The following is a 21,023-nucleotide window of genomic DNA, read 5'->3' as shown; positions in this document are numbered from 1 at the left end:
CTTCTTTTGCCACACTTAATTTTGTTCATTTCTCAACTTGATGGCCCCCTCCGCTATATCATCTAGGATGCAGATAGGAGGTGGATGGGGCTGCCTTTTACAAAGAGCTTATAGAATATCAAACTAGGAGGGGGAAGCCTGTTACTGTTCAAAGAGGCTAGGCAAAGTTACCTGAAACTGCTTTGCGAAATTGACATTAGGGTCAAATGCCCTTACTACATGGAAGAAGGACCAAGATCTGGACATACTGAGACATTAAAGCAGCCTCTATGGGGCTGGCCCCGTGCTGAGTGGTTAAGTTTGCACGCTCCACTTTGGGGGCCCAGGGTTCACTGGTTTGGATCCCGGAAATGGACCTAGCACCGCTCATCAAGCCTTGCTGAGGCGGTGTCCCACACAGCAGAACTAGAAGGACCTCCAACTAGAATATACAATTATGTATATAATTGGGGGGGCTTTGGGGAGAAGGAAAAAAAGATTGGCAAAACATATTAGCTCAGGAACGATTAAAAGAAAAAATGCAGCCTCTATCCTAGAGAATAGAATAACTTAGATGTCCCAAAAATTTTCAGCAGAAAGTTTACAAAGGTTCATTTTAGTATTTTACCCTCAAAAGCATTAGGATTATTCAGTCATCCGAAACAAAAACGTATATATCTAGTGAAGTATTACTTTTTCTACAATTACAGGCATTTACTATGTCTTAAAAAAAATTATAACAACTTCACAAAATTAACCTAGTGGAATATTCCACCAGGGAGCAGCAGAAGCTGGAAAATTTCTCTAGCATTCTCACATGAGTGCAAAGCCAGGAGATATCAATCGGAACCAGCATTAGGGACTCATTACCAATGTTCTATACAGGACTCTATAAATGAGAAAGTCCACCTCCTATCTTTCTTGACCACTACGCAAGTACTTTTCAAACGAAACAAAAGCTTGAGGCTTCCTGTTAATCTTCTTTCTAATACACAAATAAGCTTCTGGGGAGGGATTTAAAAGCAAGTTATTTCCCTCACCACTGATGCTCATTAAGAATAAGCATGTTCGGTACCCAAGTTCTTTCTAGGGTAGATTTGCAAATAGCATACCTGTTTTCCTTTTATCTTTGCTCCTGGGTCTCAGCACACCTGCTCCCTCTAGTAAACTGCAAATCTCCTTGGACAAGAGCCCTTCTTTCAGAAGGGAAGGGGAGATGTTTCTATCCAGCAAAAGAACTACTAATCACAGAGCAAGGCAGTGTGGCATAATAGTTGGGATCACAGGCTTTGAAATCAGAAAAGTGGGAACATAATCTAGCACTGCCCCTTACTAGGCTGTAATATTAGGCAAGCTACTTAATCTCTCTGTACTTCAATTTCTTCATCCATCAAAGGGCAATAATAGTTTTCCGCACAGAGCTGTTGTGAGGAGTCAAAATGTATGCCATTCAACTCATCTTTAGAAAACTAGTTTCATTACTTGATTAAAACACTTCTCAGCCATGAACCTCTAACCCTGTCTTTCCTGAGGATCCTCCTTACTTACGTGGAATCATAAAGGACAGAAGATTGCCAGAAAATGGGGCAGCCAGAAAGGAAGACAAGTTTTTTCAGTAAAAAGCTAAAAATATCCAGAGGTATTAAGGAACTAATGTTTGAGGATCAGTACAAGTACATTTTCATTACTTACAAACCAAAGTTTATTCAGGCTGAAAGGCAAACTGTTGGGACTGTCTTAAGCTCTGTCATGCCAAAATTACCAACAAGGCACACATGTATAAATGCTCTGCCCTATTTCAATACCCTGACAGGTCACCAACCATCAACCGACACAAAGCTTTTGGATCTAATTTTAGGCTAACTGGCTTTTAATCAAGAATGAATTTCAGGAACCAGCCTGGTGGCACAGTGGTTAAGTTTGTATGTTCTGCTTTGGCGGCCTGGGGTTTGCTGGTTTGGATCACGAGTGCAGACCTACGTACCACTTGTCAAGCCATGCTGTGGCAGGCATCCCATATACAAAGCAGAGGATGATGGGCACAGATGTTAGCTCAGGGCCAGTCTACCTCAGCCAAAAAAAAGAGGAGGATTGGTGGCAGATGTTAGCTCAGGGCTAATTCCCCCCAACCCCCTGGCCCCAAAGAATGAATTTCAATTACAATTTCAACATTGCAGATCAGTTACAGCTCCACTCCACCATGCATCAAAGATACTGTATCAGCTAAATAATACTAATCCCAAGGTAACATTCTTTGACAACACTTGCTTTGCCTAGGAAATCTGCCTGAGTAGTTACACAATCTCTTTCGGTTTTTGACAAAGTCCAACACCTCATTCAAGACCCTAATCATCTTCTTACACCATACTCCCTTCAACATGTACTGTATTACTCTGTACTTATTAACATGGGGTGGAAACGGTTCATATCATCACTTCAGGGTGTGTGTCAGACCATGTTCTCACTGTATCACACACTTCTTCCAAAATATCTAGTGTCCAACTCAAGCAGATTTTTGATGAAGTTTCTAAGCTGACTGGTTAATAGCAAAAATGCATATGTGGGCTTCATTTTTCATACACCTAGATATGAGTTTGGAAAAAAATGTAATTTAGAAGGCCATGTATCCAGAAGGGAATAAATCTTTTGAGTAGGATCATTCTTCGAAAGGAGGCCTTAGAGGATCAAATGAAAACGTGAGAACAGAGGAGCACAGGCTCAATATCCCCCACTGGTTATCTGCACGACAAGACGTAGTTACCAGGTATCTGCTAACGTCAAGTCCTTGGAACTGGGTAGGAAGGACAGTGACAAGAGTAAGGTCAAAGGTCAAAGTATACACTGAATGAAAGCTATGTGTCTGAAAATTAGTATTAAAATAAAGATATAAAACAACTTGGAGGGCTAAAAAAAGGACAAAGCAAATATATTCTTATAAGGCATCTATTATATACAAATTAAGTAGGTGAAAAAGAAAGGGCTGCATGAAAGGACAGAAAGCTTGATCAGTCTACCAACGCAAAAAAATCAAGTCTGTTTTCACCTTTGTATCTATAAGAAGAGAATAATATTGAAATTGTTATTTTTTTGAGGAAGATTAGCCCTGAGCTAACATCTGTGCCCATCTTCCTCTACGTTATATGTGGGATGCCTGCCACAGCATGGCGTGCCAAGCGGTGCCATGTCTGCACCCAGGATCCGAAGTGGTGAACTCCGGGCCACCGAAGCAGAACGTGTGCACTTAACCACTGCGCCACCAGGCGCGCCCCGAAATTATGCTTCTTAAACTCAATTATGTTTTGGAGAAGGAGAGAAAAAAAAAATCATTTTTTCCCCCATAATCTTCATTCACTTAGATTCAAAGAAAGAAAGTTGGGCCAGCCAGACCCCTATCCACTGCTTATCAAGCCATGCTGTGGCAGGTGTCCCACATATAAAGTAGAGGAAGATGGGCAAAGATGTTAGCTCAGGGCCAATCTTCCTCAAAAAAAAACTGAAAGAAAGGAAGGAAAGGAAGGAAGAGAAGAAAAAGAGAGAGAGAGAAAGAAAGAAAAGGAAAAAGTCGTCTGTTTAGAAAGCGACAATATTAAGAAAAAAAGGAAGCTTCCATCTTAGATATCTCTTTTTCTTCTTCTTCTTCTCCCTGAAGTCCAATACATAGTTGTATATTGTAGTTGCGGTCCTTCTGGTTGTGCTATGTAGGACACCGCCTCAGCATGGCCTGATGAGTGGTGCCATGTCCATGCCCAGGATCTGAACCAGCAAAATCCTGGCCCGCTGAAGTGGAGCACACAAACTTAACTACTCGGCCACAGGGCTGGCCCCTCCATTCCTAACAGACAGTAGGCAAGGGTTCAAAGTGTGTCCAGTAGCATAAAATAAATCTGTTATCAGAGGGAACTTCATCATACTCTCTGAGAATAGTGCCCCACTGAGAAATCTAATTTCTAACCTGCTGGAAAAAAGAGCTTTGTACCTCCCTAATCTCTTCTCCCCCTAAGATAGCAGGCTGCCAAAGAATTAAGAGACACCTACAGAATGTATCCTAGGAGGTTCTATTCTGAGATCCCTGGAGAATAGGATGGACTCGGAAATTTCTGCTGTTCAAGTTCTCAGCTGGACAGTTCCAGCTGTGGATCTAGGGAAAAAAGGCAAATTTCTCCTTGTGATTCTTCAAATAGGACCTAAGACCATTTAGCCCCACTGCAAAATTGACATTTTAAGTTTTCTCACAACCAAACGTCTTCCCAGCACAAGGGGCAACACTGAGCACACCCTCAACTGCAAGTTCAAAGAGAAAGGGCTCTCCGCCAAAAGGGTCCAACTGGTGGGTGGGAGGGTGAGCGAATGGAGACCTATAATCCATACTGCATTTGGCCTTAAATGATATTCTAACTAGGTACTCTTGCTTATTATCTAAGAACGTGTCCAGAGAAAGCCTTCCTTTCCTGGAAGGATAAGTCTATCTATTATTACAATGAGAAGTCTGTCAAGAGTTGAAATTCAAAGAGAGTAATTGTTCATTAGGTTCACAGCGCATGGAACACCATGCCAGAATACAACGGTTGTTAGGACTAGTTCTGAGTTGAGGCAGGCAGCCCAGGACACCTGGAGTGGACTGAGGAACACCACCACATCCTATCAAATATACTCTTTTATCTTCCCCTCTTCCCTTTACCTCATTTCTCTCTCCTTTCTCTTCTCATGGCTCAGACATGTTGGTGGCATCTGTATCCTGACCCTTTAGTGAGAGAACACCAAAGCCTCTGTAGTTGTTTGGTCTATATTCACCTCTTCTCAGAAAATTAAAAATATCCCAATCCTTGACTTTTCTCTGGGGATTCTTTAAGCCGTCTAACCATGGGGAGGGAGGCAGTGGGCAGAAGAGAGGATGAAAAAAGCCCTCTTCAAGTGCCTGAACGTTCTGCTATCAGTAGGAACACTACGAAGTATCACTTTAGTTATAACCATCCCTTTAAGGATATGGAGAACTAAAGTAAAAATAAAAGTACCTGAAATTCATCACTTTGAGAACAATCCAAGTATCATTTAGGTAAATGTTCTATTAAAAAACAATTTTCACTTGGGGAAGGTACTCAAACACATTTAATATACCTTAATCTATTCAAATCGTATTAGCCATCTGCCTGTATTATTTGTCTATAAGATTTTTAAAAACCTATCCAACGATTTTTACAAAATTACTAACTTTTAATTCAACATAATGTGAGGAGTTTTGAAGATTTTTTAAAAACTTATGTGATATAATAGGAAATAGATTTGGTCTTTGTCCCACCTTTTGACAAAGCTCCTAAAACCCTTAGAATTTCCTGATAGGAGTGTTTTTGTTATTCATAAGGAGCCCCTTTGTAGCACAACTGAGTTTATGCTAATGAAGTGACTTACGGTATGGGGCTGGTCACTATAAAGACTGAGGGTTGGAAGTGTCAGCTCTATCCTTGTACACCTGGGGGAGTGGGGAGACAGCGGCTGCAGATTAAGCTGTATAAAGACTCTTGAAGAAGATTTACTGAACTTCTGGGTTGGTAAACCCAGGTGGTGCACCCGACTTCCACAGGGACAGAAGATCCTGCACTCGGACCTTTTCGGATCTTGCCCCAAGTGACTCAATCTGTATCCTTTATAATATCCTTTGTAACAAACCAGTAAACATAAGTAAAGTGTTTCGATGAGTTCTGTGGGCCATTCTGGCAAATTATCGAACCCTCAATTTATAGCCTGTCGGCCAGAAGTAGGGGAGGCCTGGACTTGTAATTGGCATCGCAAGTGGGGGTCGTCTTGTGGAACTCAGACTTATACCTTGTGAGATCTGATGCTAAATCCAGGTAGTGTGAGAAACGAATTAAATTGCAGGACACTCAGCTGTGTCACTGAGAACTGGAGAATTGCTCAGTGTAGGAAAAAAATCCCCACACATCTGGTATCAGAACTATTGAGAGTACGTGAGAAAAATAGCCCTCCAACCCCCACCACTAGAGTTATATTTGGGGACAGGAAAGACAGTCACGTATAGCCAGGTAATTTCTATTTCTTTCAAAGCCAAGATATCTAATTTTTTTTGTAAGGATGAGCTAACATCCATGCCCATCTTCCTCTATTTTACATGTGGGATGCTGCAACAGCATGGCTTGGTAAGTGGTACATAGGTCTGCACGTGGGATCCAAAGTGGTCAACCCCCGACCACCAAAGCGGAGCACAGGAACTTAAAACTGCTAGGCCACCAGGCCGGCCGCTCTACAAATTATTTTTAACTAAAGAGTAAGCTTTAAAAATGCCCCAAGACCACAGCAGAAGACCCAAATGAAGACTACAAACTGCACTGATGTTCAAACACGGGTTATCTGACCAAGCCCTCATTATGTCTGAAATATACAAGGTTCCTACCTGAAGATAAGTGAAAAAACATTCTAACACCCACAGGAACAACTTAGCCCAAATTAACCTTGTTTGTTTCTAATCACAACTGTCCTTGGCCAGAACAGGCTCTGGTTATGATTTTATTATGTGAAAACTATAAAGCTTCCGACACTACTTCTGGAGCTACTTCTTGCTGGTTCAGAAAACACCAGGAAAAAGAAACAACCAAAACTGCCCACATACCTTTCTTGTAACATATGTTCACCTGCTTTAGTTCCTTACTCAGAATACCTGCAACCACTGTTCCATTCACATGGCCCTAGTTCCAGTTTTGGCTTATGTACACATTTGTCCCCATTAAGCCAACTGTGAAAAACATACCAGGAACAATCATAAACTGGGAAGAACTACCACTACCTTGAAGTGGGACTTACGTATACTGGCTGGCTATTTTACTAGCACACACAGAAACTAACATGTAACCAAGGCTTATATGAAACTAAATAGGTATGTTCCACCCAAGTTAAATTCAAGTTACATGTTTAACACTCCTTTCAACTCAGAAAATTAAGTATGATGCTGGCTACAAAAGGACTCCTAGCAAGTTCCCCATTTCAGTCATGTTGGCTCCTATACATGCTCTTCCACAGACATGTCTGTTATAGTTCAGATTACAATTTGAGTAAATCCAGGCTTGCATTTTTTGAAACATAAAATATATCCATTGTGTAGTATAGCATACTGGTTCAAGCGCTAGGCTCTGCTACATTCTAGCTCTATAACATTTCAGATAGCAAGCTATTTAACCTCTCGGCCTCAGGTGCCTTGTCTATCAAATGGCAGTTATACTTCTTGTGAGGATTAAATGAAATAATGTACTGCTTAAGACAGTGTCTATAACATATTAAGTGCTTAATAAATTATTGTGCTTAGAAACTTCACTGTGTTCAGATGTACTTAATTAGTGAGTCTATTTTTGAAGGTGTCTCCCTTTTAAAGCTATATTACATTTGGGTCATATTATCAAGAATTAGTCACATATCAACTATCTCAATTTCAAAATTACTCTTATCCCAGCATACCATAATAGTTACTGTTAAAAACTAACCAATCTGATTCTCATGCCCAGAATTCTACACTGCTGGGAAGGGGAAAAAAAACCTCTTCATTTCCAAAACAATTCTATTAATTCACCACTAAGTTTCACTATCTAGTGCTAATAACCATGCTTGAACACAACCTCAGTTTTCTCCTGAAACCCAGGGTGTCCCCTAAACACTCGCACACACAGATTCATCTTGCCACCCAGTTTGTTTTCAAGGTCCATTACATTTCTCTTTAAAATATTTTAGCATCAGGTAAAAAAGAAAAAACATTTCTCACTGTATACTATGATAATCGAATGAATCTGACTTTAATACAACTCAGCCACAAAAACACAATCTTGCTATTCCTGAAAAGAAATTGCTATGTGCTGAGAAACTTCTCAGCCAAACAGAATGAATTTGTGACTCCCTTAGTGATACCCAGAGATGGCCAAGATTTTAAATTTTCATGGGATCAAGATGCAACCAAATCGTGAATAAAAGCAAAGTAGGCCATGATAATCAACCACACTGTTTGAAGGACTACTCCCCAGCTATTTCAGACAGCCTAATCCCATCTAAAATGTCCAAACTAACTGTATCACTTGCAAGAAAAGTTGTCCATAAGAACTTCATTTTTAGAGTGTTTTAAACTTTACTAACTTTGCTAATCAAAGGGGTAAAACCTTTAAAAGCTTTAAAAGGGGAGCTTAACAGTTTCAAATGGGTAGGTAACATGGTTAGGAACAAATTTAAGAATAAGCCTCCTTTATCAAGTAGTAGAAAGGAATGCTGTTACTTATTAAGCAGTGTTATCTTTAACGTTACTTCACTCAGACAACAAACAAATTATAGTTGTGAATTCACATTTTAGACTTCTTCAGAGAAATATAATGCATGCAAATTCTAATGTGTGAACTGTCTCCAATTAAAGTAATAAGAGAACAAATCTACAGGTCACATCCAACTTTAAACAACACTGCAACAACAGTAAGCTATAAAAGCCACATTCAGTTGAACGATTCAAGTAACACAACAGACGATCCTAGTGAAACAAAAGAACCTGGCTAATTCCTAATAATAATGATCATATGGGGTCATGACCTATATTACCCCTCCTGTACAGTATTTTCACACTTGGGGAATAATTATTCATTCTATCATGTGGCACAGAATCATCTGTGTTCAAGTTCCTGTATGATTATTAACTAGATCTGAATAGTCTATTAAATTCAAAGAAAAACAAACGTAAGGAACTAAAATAAGCTGCTACCTTCAATTCGTATTAGAAAAAGTGAGCAAAAGCCCAAGTCACTGAATAGGGCCAAACTTTCAGAAGCTTCATCTCAAGCATAATTGTTACTAATTTATTAAGAACAAAACACAATGGCAAACCAGTCTGTTAACCCTGGGCCTTTCATGGAACTAGGTACACCTTATTTCATAAAGTGGTAACAATCAAGAGTTTGATTAAGTCTATCATTGCAAATCTACTGATGAAGGACAAACCTGGGCTGGAAACCAGAATGTCCAATTTCTGTGCTGAAAACAACTTTCAACATGGCCTAGGGCAAGCCACTCTGCTATTCTAAAAATGCTCAAACATAAAAACATGTAATGTTCCAAATGCTTTTTTTGCCACTTCCTGTAAGTAAAAAGTTTCTACAACTGGGAAAGGAACAGGATAAAGTAATTAGGTGAGAAAACAGAAATACCTCTGACACACCTTCCCCAGATGGTCTAGTAACTCTTTTTAATTAAAAAAAAGCAAATAAAGCCACTTTTAAGCTAGCCTGCCCTTCCCACAATGGACACACCTATGGTTTCTTACCAAAATTTACAGAATGACACTCAAAGCCCACCTTATTCAGTTCTGAATATCCACAAACATGGACTCATCAGACACCTCTATTCCCAAGTTCCAGAGAGGCCAAAAGGGACCCGGTTGTTACAGTTCATATCAAGAGCCCCATAATCCGGGTTTCTGCTATACAGACACAGATTCGTTAACCAAAACCTCCCCTACGTCCCCACCCCGCACACGTTGGCATTTCCAGTTTATAGGTGGGTCCTAGAACAGCTAAAACCAGGAAGTCATCTTGGGAGAATTGGAAGACCCAGAGAAAGCAGGGGAAGTCAGGAAGAGGTTGTCCCCGATCACCTCTCCTTCCTGCCCCATCCAAACTTCACCCACCGGAGTCTAAGAAGCCCAGGAGGAGAAGGCCATTTTAAGGAGGCCTGGCTGAGGAACGTGAAGGGAGAGAAAGAGAGGAAATTAGGGAAGGCCGAGCCCTTTCCCCCGAGAACACCCAAGTCGGGTGTCAGCACCTGGAGCTCCAAGAGGGAGGAGCTGGATTCAAGAGCCTGGGAGGGGTAGAAAAGTAGCAGTGGCCTACCACGAGGCGGTCGAGTGGTCTGAGCCCCGAGAGCAGGACCCCTTACCCCCAAGCCGGGGAAGGACCCCTTCTCTGGCCAACCGCGTAGACCCTAGCCCCTGGATCGGAGGCTACTACCCAGAGGTCCAGAAGGCGGGAGTTGGCTAGTGCCTGGTTCTCATCCGGCCATGCGGCGCGAGGACAGCCATCCTGAGGGGTCCGGGAACCAAGAGGGCACGGGGGGGCCGGACGCGGCGCTCACCCGCGGGCCGCCTCCAAGCTCTTAATGAGCTTCTTGATCTTCCAGATCTCCACGTTCCTGTCGGCTGCACTGGGGTCGTCCGCCATCTTCTCGCCTCCTCCTCCCTAGAGCGGCCCGGCGGGGCCCGGAGACACCAAGACCACAGAGTTAGCGCCGCCGCTGGGGCAGAGCGGCCCCCTTCCTTGCCACCCCCGAGAGGCCCTCCTCTTCCCGGCCCGCGCGGCCCGCTGCTGTGGTCACTGGCCTTTCCCTCTCCCTGGCTTACCTAAGGGCCCAGTCCTGGGCGGCAGCGGCTGCTCCTCCCCGGCGGCGGCTCCGCGGCGGCGGCTCTGACGTAGGACACCGGCTCCCTCGCTCCAGGCAGCTGCATGTGTTGCAATCCGCTCACATGGGGCCTGTGACATCACTTCCTCTGCCAGAGGCTGAGTGGAAGTCGGCGGGCGGAAGGGAGGGGGCTGGTGCGGAAGAGGGGAAGCTCTGCGTGCGCCGCGACTTTCCATTGGTTCTCTGCGCCGAGGCCTACAAGGAGCCCCCCGATTCGCCGCAGCCGAGGCCGCGCTGCCTTGTGAGGTAGAGGCCGGGGGGCGGGGAAGTACCGCCTTCCTTCCGGCCCGGCGAAGCGAAAGGAGGAAGCGGGCGGAAGCCGGTAGCTCTCGCGAGGAAATACTCAGAGCCCGGCCAGGATCTAATGGGGGGGTGTTCCTTAAAGGGCGAGGCGCAGGGGTCGTCGTCGTCTCCGTCTCTCCTCCTTGAATGGAATGGGCTTCTAAGAGTCTGCGACGCGTGGCTAGGCGCTCAGGCCTGGACGCGCGGTTTGAATTGCGCCAGAGACGCCTCAGAGAAGCGGCTCGCGGCTTCATAGCTGACGAAGTGCTCGGCCTGCGTGCGTCACGGCTGCGCGGACTAGGGTTCAGAGTCCCGGCCAGGGTGTCCGGATTAGGAAACCTCCCCCGGGTGGTATGGGACCCCGCCACCCGCAGGAGCAAGAGAGGCATGTTCCTTCTCGCCCCAGTGCTAATGGCTTCACTTTGGACCTGGAGCTTTATGGGGGGGAAGAAAAAGGCTGCCTGAGGTTGGAGACCTGCGGTATCCAATCCTATGATTGGTTTAGTCTGAGCCGTTGACAGTGGAGGTGGAGAAGTGTTGAAGCAAATGGGCAGCTGTATAGCAGAGCTTTGATCTTTCTGAGTTACGGTTTTTAGTTGGCTACTTTCTCTGTTTACCTCAGTTGAATTCATTCAAATCTTGGGGCCCAAACTGTGCGCTAGGCCTGGTTTTCCTGAGGGTACTGAGGTAAACCAACAGATAACAGTGGCTACCTTCGTGGAGCTTTCACTTTAGTTGGCTTTATAATCATTTGTGATTTTATACTTTTGTGTAATAAAATAATTCAACAAATACATAAGCACTTCAGAATGCTGTGAGTGTAATGAAAGAGGGCTCAACCCCGGAATGAGACCCAAAGGATGAGCAGGAGTTTGTCAGGAGGGAGCATAACACATTTGAGGAACCCTCTTGCTCGAGCAAGGTCAGGAATGGGGAGAAGGAGGCAGGGGACAGATCATATAGGACCTTGAAAGCCAGGTTTAGGAGTTTGGCCTCTTTCTCCTAAACAACGGGCAGCTTAAAGGATTTAGAGGTGGGGAGGTGACATGAAGGTATATAGTTATGTTTTTAAGGAGACAGTTCTGCTTGGATTGGAGAAAAAAAAGTGGAAGCCTAAAGATCATTTTGGTTGCTGCGGTAATTCACGTGAGAGAGAATTGTAGTTTATACGAGGGTGATGACATGCAGACAGAAGTGAATGATGTATGGGGGTTAGAATAGATACACTGGATGATGAGTTGGATGTGGAGGGAGAGCAAGAATGGCTCCCAGAGTACTGAAATGGTTAGGTTTACTGAGATGGGAAAGATGAGCAGAGTTTGGGGGATGATTGAAAATTTCATCTTGCATCTATTAAGTTTGAGATTGATTATTCAACTGGTGATGTCAGTCAGGCACTTGGGTTTGTGTAGGCTTTGCATCCTTTTTACATGTTATGTCAACTTTATCCACATCTTGGAGATGGGGGTATTACCACCATTTCATAGATTGGGAAACTGAGGCAAAGAAAGGTGAAAGGGACTTGCTCAGAGTCACACAGCTAATTGATGGCTTCCAGACTCGATGTTCAGTGTCAGTGCATTTTATCACGCAGCAACGCGTTACCTATGTTTCCATAAGCTGAGGACACAGAATTTCTATAGGTCAAGTCTTCTCTCCCCCAGCAAATGAATTCCCAAGATGGAATCTCTTCTTTGGGTTCCATTTTGTAATTTTTGGCATATGTTCACTCATTACATAATATTTCTTGTACTTCTGCTGTATGCCATTCACTGTGCTTAGTAACGGGCCTTAAAGTAAATAGTCATTAACACTGCTTACTGACTGACTAGGTGTCTACTATGTCCCAAGCGTTTTCCAACTTCATTCCCCTTGCCCCAGTTCCTGCTTTATACACTAGGTTGCCTTGATCTACCTTTCCTGCTCATTTTTATGCTTATAATGTTGCTTCAGGTCTGTGTTTGATGGCTTTACAGGCTTTCTAGGCCAGCTCACAGGCTTGTTTTTCTATGTGATTCGTGCTGAAGTAAGCGTGGTGACATTCCAGATAGAACTACTGTTTGTTAACCTTTGAATCTTTGAACCTTGGTGATTATGAAGACGTGCGACTTGTTTCTTAGAATATTCTAGACCCAGGCAGTTTAACTGTAGCCCCCAAAGCTTTCTTGCCTAGTTGCTGCATATTCACCATCTCTGTGTTTAGAATTGGAAATCAGTGCGTTAGAGGCAAAGGCTGGCATGGATCTCTAGCAGAAGAGATTTGGGAGGAATAGAACAGGGATGCTGTTTTCTTCAGCAAAGATGAGGCTTTTTAAATGGGACCATACCACTCAGTGTCCAGGAGGAATCTCCTGTGGTATAAGGGTGATACAGATTTTTTCAAAATGCCATATGGTGAGAATAGAATATGTAACTTCTCTGGGCACAGGTTGTCTTTCTCTGAAGAATGAGAGATTTGTTCTTGGTGACCTCAGAACTCCTTCACCAGCTCTAACATTCGGTAATAAAGTGAAATATTGGGATATAGATGACATTACTAGTTAATGGGTGGGGGTGGGGGGAAAGGAGAGGGATGGTTTGTTTTGATGTTGAAAACACCGATAGCAGCTTGAGAACACAGTACTGGTAGGTATGGAATGAGATAATTCTGTGCTATTGTGGAGGCTGGTTCAAGAGTAGCCAAGGTGAAGAAGGTAGGGAAGGGATGGTTGTGGAAAGGTTTGCTAAAGGCTATACCCTTTGACTCTTCTAGAAGTGGGCAGGATTGTTAAAGGAAAGACCTGGAGCTAGGCAGGCTTAGGGTTGAACCCTGACTCTGTCTGCTCCTTACCTTGGGCAAGTCACTTCTTAAATCTTGCAGAATCTTAGTTTTCTTTTTTTCTTTTCAGGAAGATTAGCCCTGAGCTAACATCTGCTGCCAATCCTCCTCTTTTTGCTGAGGAAGACTGGCCCTGAGCTAACATCTGTGCCCATCCTCCTCTACTTTATTTGTGGCACGCTTCCCACAGCATGGCTTGATAAGTGATGCGTCTGCGCCCGGGATCTGAACCTGTGAACCCTGGGCCGCCCACGCAGAATGTGCAAACTTAACTGCTACGCCACTGGGCCAGCCCCAAATCTCGGTTTTCTTATTTGTAAAATGAGGATACTGCCTATTTTGTGGGACTATTGTTGAATTAAATAACTTGTGTGAAGTGTAAAGTACCGTTTACAACAAGCATATGTCATGAATGAATGTTAGTTCTCTTTTTAGTTTCTCTTAATTTGTCCTGTTTTCTTCAACTATTTTCTTTTTTCTTTTTTTTTTTTTTTTGAGGAAGATTAGCCCTGAGCTGACTGCTGCCAATCCACCTCTTTTTGCTGAGGAAGACTGGCCTAGAGCTAACATCCATGCCCATCTTCCTCTACTTTATATGTAGAATGCCTGCCACAGCATGGCTTGCCAAGCAGTGCCACATCCGCACCCGGGATCCAAACCGGCGAACCCCGGGCCGCCAAAGTGGAATGTGCACACTTAACTGCTGCGCCACTGGGCAGGCCCCTCTTCAACTATTTTCTGTACTCATCTGTTGACACGTGTGACACTACTCATTTTATCATTCTCCAGCAGAAAATAAAGTTGAGAGACTAAAGGCAGAGCAGATCCAAAGTACAATTCCTAGGGATTTTTTTCTCTTGGTGGAAAGAGGGAGCCAGTAAAATAGGTCTGTGGGATCTTTTCCACTACTTCAGTGGCGGGTGTATTAATAACTATTAGAAATTTGGAACTTTTCAGAGTTGGAATTTAAAATGTTGGGTATTTATATGCCCTAACTATATTAGTAGAATGAATGACTTTTTCCTAGGTATCTTAATAGTTAGGTGTGTTTTTTTCCCTGCCCTTGATCCAGCAATCAAAGATTCCATAGAAGATTTTGCTTTAAAAAAAAGAAAAAGAAAAATGTTTCCCTAGAAAAAGAAAAAATAGTTTGAAAAATCTCTGGATTAGACTATCTCTAAAGTGCTTACAATTTCATGAAGTAGATGGAGATCAATAAGGGAATGTTTAGTCTGCCCTCAAGTTCCTGGCTGTACTTAAGCCTAATGAATTTGAGTAATGCAATTCTGTAGATTCCATCCTTAAATAAATAAAGAAATCTTACACTAAGTAAAAGCCAAGGAAGAAGACCTGAGCTATAGCGGTACAATATAAGACTCAAAGGATTTAAGATTTGTGTAAATTGACATACGACATAGTTGCTTAACTATGGAGTGCAGTGTGTGTGAAAGTGACTTGAATTGGGCAAGTGTCATTTACTGTCCTGTGGACACCTAGTGGTGAAATGTAACCCTTCAGTGGGAGCAGGGAAGTACAACTAAGGAGTGACAGCAGTTTCCTCTCTACCAAACACCTTTACACGAGTTTGTAGTCTTGTTAAATTAAGCAGATATTGACCATTAAATGCTTTACTCTCTGATTTCCAATTTTAAGAAAATGTACATAGATAACACCTTTTTCCTCATTCTTTCAGTTCTAGAAATTTTTTTTTTCTTTTTTAGATTCTAGGTTCTAGTTCTAGGGAGCACTCACTAGCTGGAGTAGGTCTTCCCATAACATGAAAAATTGAGAGGGTGAGATTTTTTTTTTTTTAAGATTGGCGCCTGAGCTAACAAATGTTGCCAATCTTTTTTTTTTTTTCCTGCTTTTTCTCCCCAAATCCCCCTAGTACATTGTTGTACATTTTAGTTGTGGGTCCTTCTAGTTGTGGCATGTGGGACGCTGCCTCAACGTGGCCTGATGAGCGGTGCCATGTCCGCGCCCAGGATCCGAACTGGCGAAACCCCAGGCTGCCGAAGTGGTGCTTGTGAACTTAACCACTTGGCCATGGGGTCGGCCCCAAGGCAGGGTGAGAGTGAGCCATGCCCTTGGACTAGCTCGGGAGGAGGTAAGCACATAACGTTTCCAGTTGTTCCTTTTTGACTCAATAGAGATACTTGTAGAGTAGGCAGACACATGCTAATCTTTTAGTTGAGGTCCATAAATATTTATTGTGTACCAGTTTTCGGTCTAGCACTGGGATGAGTGCTGAAAAATTTCAGATGTAGTACAGTCCTTAAATTTACCATCTTTTTTAGGGGAAAAAAGGTGTAGGAATATTAAACAAATAGATAACAGTATAAAAGCAGCAGCGGCTTTTTTTTTTTTTTTTTTTTTAAAGAAAGATTAGCCCTGAGCTTACATCTGCCAATCCTCCTCTTTTTGCCGAGGAAGACCGTCCCTGCGCTAACATCCGTGCCCATCTTCCTCTATTTTATGTGTGGCACCTACCACAGCATGGTGTGCCAAGCGGTGCCATGTCCACACCTGGCATCGGAACCAGCATACCCTGGGCCACCCAAGCGGAAGGTGCGCACTTAACCGCGAGCCACCCGGCCGGCCCCTACAGCAGCTGTTTATAGGACTGTTCAGAAGTGAACAAGATGAACCTGGAACAACTTGCTATAGCAATAAGAAAGGAAATTAACAGACTACTGGGTTTTTTGTTTTTGTATAAGTACTTTTAACATCCTGATAGACTTTTTTTAGGTCTAATTGATATATTACATTATATTAGTTTCAGATGTACAACATAATGATTCGTTATTTGTATATATTGTGAAATGATCACAATGTCAACATCTGTCTGTCACCATTCATAGTTACAAAATTGTTTTTCTTGTGATGAGAAAGTTTAAGATTTATTTTCTTAGTAACTTTCAAATTTGCCACAGTATTAGTAACTATAATCACCATGCTGTACATTACATCCCCAAGACTTATTTATAAGTGGAAATTTGTACCTTTTGACCCCCTTCACCTATTTTGCTCACTCCTGCCTCTGGCAACCACCAGCCTGTTCTCTGCATCTACGATCTGGCCCCCCCCCCCCGCCCCAGATTCCACATATAAGTGAGCTCATGCGGTATTTGTCTTTCTCTATTTCTCTTAGCATAATGCCCTCAAGGTCCACCTAATGTTATCACAAATGGCAAGATTTCATTTTTTTTAGGGCTAATTATTATTCTGTTGTATGTATACACCCCACATCTTTATCCATTCATCCATCAATGGACACTTAAGTTGTTTCTAAATCTTGGCTATTGTAAATAATGGTGCAGTGAACATAGGGGTGAATATATCTTTTCACCCCATTAGTGTTTTCCTTCCTTCTGATAAATACCCAGAAGTGGAATTGTTGGATTGTATGGTAGTTCTGCTTTTAACTTTTAGGGGAACCTCCCTAGTGGCTGCACCAATTTATATTCCCACCAACAGTGCACAAGGGTTCCCTTTTCTCCACATCCTTACCACCACTTATCTTTTTGACAACAGCCATTCTAACAAGTCTGAGGTGATACCCCATCATGGTTTTGATTTGCATTTCTTTGATGATTAGTGATATTGAGCACCTTTTCATTGTTGGCCATTTGTGTCTTCTTTGGAAAAATGTCTATCCAGATCCTCTGCCCATTTTTTGATTGGATTGTTTGCTTTTTTGCTATTGAGTTGTATGAGTTCTTTATATATTTTGGATATGAACCCCTTACCACTGATATGATTTGCAAATATTTTCTCCCATTTGGTAGGTTGCCTTTTCATTTTGTTGTGGTTTCCTTTGCTGTACAGCAGCTTTTTAGTTTGATGTAGTCCCTCTTGTATATTTTTACTTTTATTGCCTTTGCTTTTGGTGTCAAATCCAAAAAAATGTCACCAAGACCAACGTCAAGGAGCTTACTGCCTATGTTTTCTTCTGGGATTTTTATGGTTTCAGGTCTATGTTCAAGTCTTTAAATCCATTTTGAGTTAATTTTTGCTTATGGTGTAAGATATTGGTCCAGTTTTCCCAACACCATTTATTGAAGAGACCATCCTTGACTACTGAGGTCTTGTCAAAAGAACTTAAAAGCCAATAGGAAGAGGCTCCCACAGACCAAAGTTAGAAAATTTGAGCATCAATAACAACTGCAATAAATCAAAACCCCTAAGTTAAAATCCACGAGGTCACAATGACACCCAAGAAACCTCATTAATTTCACCTTTGAGTAATACTACAGAACCAACTCATTCTAATAAACGACTTCATAAAGAAGCCTTTCTTATATGAACTATGCCTCATGGTAACTAGGTACTTGTTATGAGGGGAAGTTTCTCACTATAGAGGTATTCCAACTAAAAATTGAAGATAGAATAGTACACCTTGAACGAAATTAGAGATCCAGGTAATGATCATCAGTGGCTGTTAACATTACAAAAGAGCTAACCAGAATTATGTACCCTCTGGTGAAGTACACCGCCATCTAGTCTTGTCAAAAAACTGAATGTGAATTACATCAAGCAGGGACAGAAGAACATGTTAAGTGATAGCACAGGAATGCAATCAGTAAAATGTAGAATACAGGTATTACAGAACCAGTGCCCCAGTTTCTTTGACAAGTAAATTGCAAAGCAGGGGAGAAAGAGGCAGGGAAACCTATAGTTTCAACGAGACTTAAGGGACATATCAACCAATATGGGATGTGGCCCTTATTTGGTTCCTGACTCTAACAGTTGAAAAAGGTATTAAACAATTGGGAAAATTTGAACATGCAAGTGTTTGCTATTAAGGAGTTGTTTAAAATATGTGACCATGATATTACTATATTTTGTAGAATAATCCTTTTGGGGGCCGGCCCCTTGGCCGAGTGGTTAAGTTCTCGGGCTCTGTTTTGGCGGCCTAGGGTTTTGCTGTTTGGATCCTGTGCGCAGAGAGGGCACTGCTCGTCAGGCCATGCTGAGGTGGTGTCCCCCATGCCACAACTAGGACCCACAACTAAAAATACACAACTATGTACTGGGGAGCTTTGGGGAGAAAAAGGAAAAATAAAATCTTTAAAATAACCCTGGGTAGCTTATAAACCGAAATTTATTTCTCACAGTTCTGGAGGCTGGAATTCTTAGATTAGGGTGCCAGCATGGCCAGGTGAGGGCCCTCTCCTAGGTTGCAGACTTCTCATTGGGTCCAGAAGGGGATGAGGAAACTCTGGAGCCTCTTTTATAAGGGCACTGCTCCCATTCATGAGGGCCTCACCCTCATGGCCTATCACCAACCCCTAAAACCATCACCTTAGGGGTTAGGATTTCAACGGGCATAAAAATTCAGACCATAGCAGTAGAGGAAGGACAAATTAGGTGGTGGTAATTGCTATGGAGAGAAAAGAGTAAAGTAAGGAGGACAGGAAATGACAGGAGCGTGAGGAGACAGCTGGTATTATTATAACACTTCAAAACTTTATGGAAAAAAGTGAGGACTGAGCCAAGTGGAAATCTAAGGGAATACTGTTCCAGCAAGGGCAAAGACTACAAGGTAAAATTGTAGTTGGAGGTCAAAGAGAAAGAGGTAGTGAGGCATCAGATCATGTGAAGCCTGTTTAAGCCTAGGGAAAAGCTTTGAGCAGGCAAGTGATTTGCTGACTGTTGTGGGAAAACACTAAAGTAGCAAGGGTGTAATTTTAAGTGGGGGAAGACTACTTGGAATAATCCCACTAGTAACTTACACTAAATAAGCAGTAGGAGTGGAGATGGTAATTCTGGATGTACTTTGAAGCTTGCTAAGATTTGCTGACTCCAGGTTTTTTTGAAGAAACTGGAAAAACCACTTAAGGGAAATCAGAAGTTCCTATCAAGAAGAACCTATCAAGCACTTGTCACCACAAAAAAAGAAACTATCTGAAGAATAAAAAAAAATTCCTTTTTCCTTTTCAAGGCTGTTAGCACTAATACCTGTTTTATTAGTAGGTAACTGAAATACTGCAATGTGTTCACTACAAATGGGACAGCTTGAGACAGCAGCTGTGGGTGCCTCCCCAATCCCAAGAATGAATCTTGAATAATATAAGCCAGTAATTCTTAACTGGAGTAGTTTGGAAATCCTTGAGGGGTTTAGTTATCACAATAATTGGGAGACACTAGAGGCATTGAGTGGGCAAGGGCCAGCCAGAGATGCTAAATATCTTCCCCCAACACACCACAAAACAATCCTTAATAAAGAATTATTGCACATTCCACAAGGTTCCCACCAAGTGTTCATGTGGCTGAAAACTTGAGCCTAGAATTTATTTCTTATATGAATCCCAGGCAGCTTTTAAATGAGTGTTAATGAACACAATATCCCAGGAATGTAATTATCACATAATCTCCTTCACATTAGAACACTGTATTGATTTCTTAAGTAAATATAAATTCCATTTCTAAATAACATTGCAAAATATTACAAAAGGAGGCATTATATCCAATGGGGTCTAAGCCCATGCTCTTAACAGACTCCTTAAGGCATGGCATGTGACAGTACTCAATCAACACGAGGGGAAGTCTGTTAGAAGTCTTGGGAAATAATTCTTAACACTTCAATGAGATACAAGAAAGATGCAGTCACCTTTCTGGTTCTGAAACTGTCAGCATGTGATAATTAGATTAGAGAATTTGGGAAAACACACTGAGGATGAAAGAGCAGAAATATAGAAAGAATTGGGGTTCCTGGTATTACTGAGCCACTGAAATCATATCTTAGGACTTATTACTAGACATGTTTCTTTACTGTAAGCCAATTCTGATTGGATTTTTGCTCCTTAGAACTGAAAGCAGCCTGAAAATACTAGACCTGCTTTTCATGCTAGATAGAGATCTAGAACTTTCAACATTCCAAACCAAAATGGGGCTTTAAGAGAAGGAGGGAAAAAAAACTCCTGACCAGACTTGTCCTTGGTGATAACACTCATTATTTCATTATACCGCCCCTTCCAAATCTTCAATTTGTATTTTCAGCCAGCGTTAGAAAATCCTGTATTTCACCTGAGTGACACTAGATCAAGGAATTTTGAAGTATGATTTATGTCATATTCCTGAAGCTAAATCTCAGGGCCTCACCCCTCACGAACAAGAGATCAAGATGATTTTCATATTTATTTTTTAAAAAAAATCCAGAATGGATCAAAAAGAACAATCTCAAGGATACAAGTGCCAGACACAGGCCACAAGGTAGCTAGAAAAGTATGCCTTAGGAAATTGGAGCCTTATTACCTTGTTTTAAAAGCTGTACCTAGCATAAATAGCTAACTTTATTTTTCATCCATCTAGCTTCCCCTGCCCTACCTCCCAAAATGGCACAGCTGGCTTGCCTTGCAAGGCCTCAGTTGAAGAATCCCAAGTACACACAGGCCGGTACAGCAGTACTCAGCTAACTAGAAGGATCTCATCCTCATATGGTCTCCTTTCACGTCTATGGGCTGACTACCTTCATTGTTGTGTGTGAGACGGTTTTACCTCTTGAAAATATGGCTAC

General features: G+C 42.2%; 1 protein-coding gene across 4 annotated transcripts in view; it reads right to left on the bottom strand.

Moving 5' to 3' along the window:
- Positions 1–10,912, bottom strand: part of ETF1 (eukaryotic translation termination factor 1) — a 30,351-nt gene extending 19,439 nt beyond the window's left edge. The window contains exons 1-2 of one of the 4 annotated variants that reach the window (XM_023617614.2): positions 10,346–10,912; positions 10,081–10,184 (exon numbers count right to left, since the gene is read on the bottom strand). In XM_023617614.2, the coding sequence (XP_023473382.1) occupies positions 10,081–10,166 (86 nt within the window). In that variant the 5' untranslated portion in view covers positions 10,167–10,184; positions 10,346–10,912. Of the gene's footprint in view, positions 1–9,839; positions 10,185–10,345 lie in introns of all 4 variants that reach the window. The other 3 variants (XM_070234181.1, XM_070234180.1, XM_070234182.1) reach the window with 3 other exon arrangements.
- Between the last annotated feature and the right edge of the window lie 10,111 nt (positions 10,913–21,023).

The sequence above is a fragment of the Equus caballus genome, chromosome 14 (genome assembly GCF_041296265.1).
Source record: "Equus caballus isolate H_3958 breed thoroughbred chromosome 14, TB-T2T, whole genome shotgun sequence".
NCBI lineage: Eukaryota > Metazoa > Chordata > Mammalia > Perissodactyla > Equidae > Equus > Equus caballus.
The sequence above is the reverse complement of the archived record's forward strand: the minus strand, read 5'-3'. Positions and strand labels throughout refer to the sequence as shown.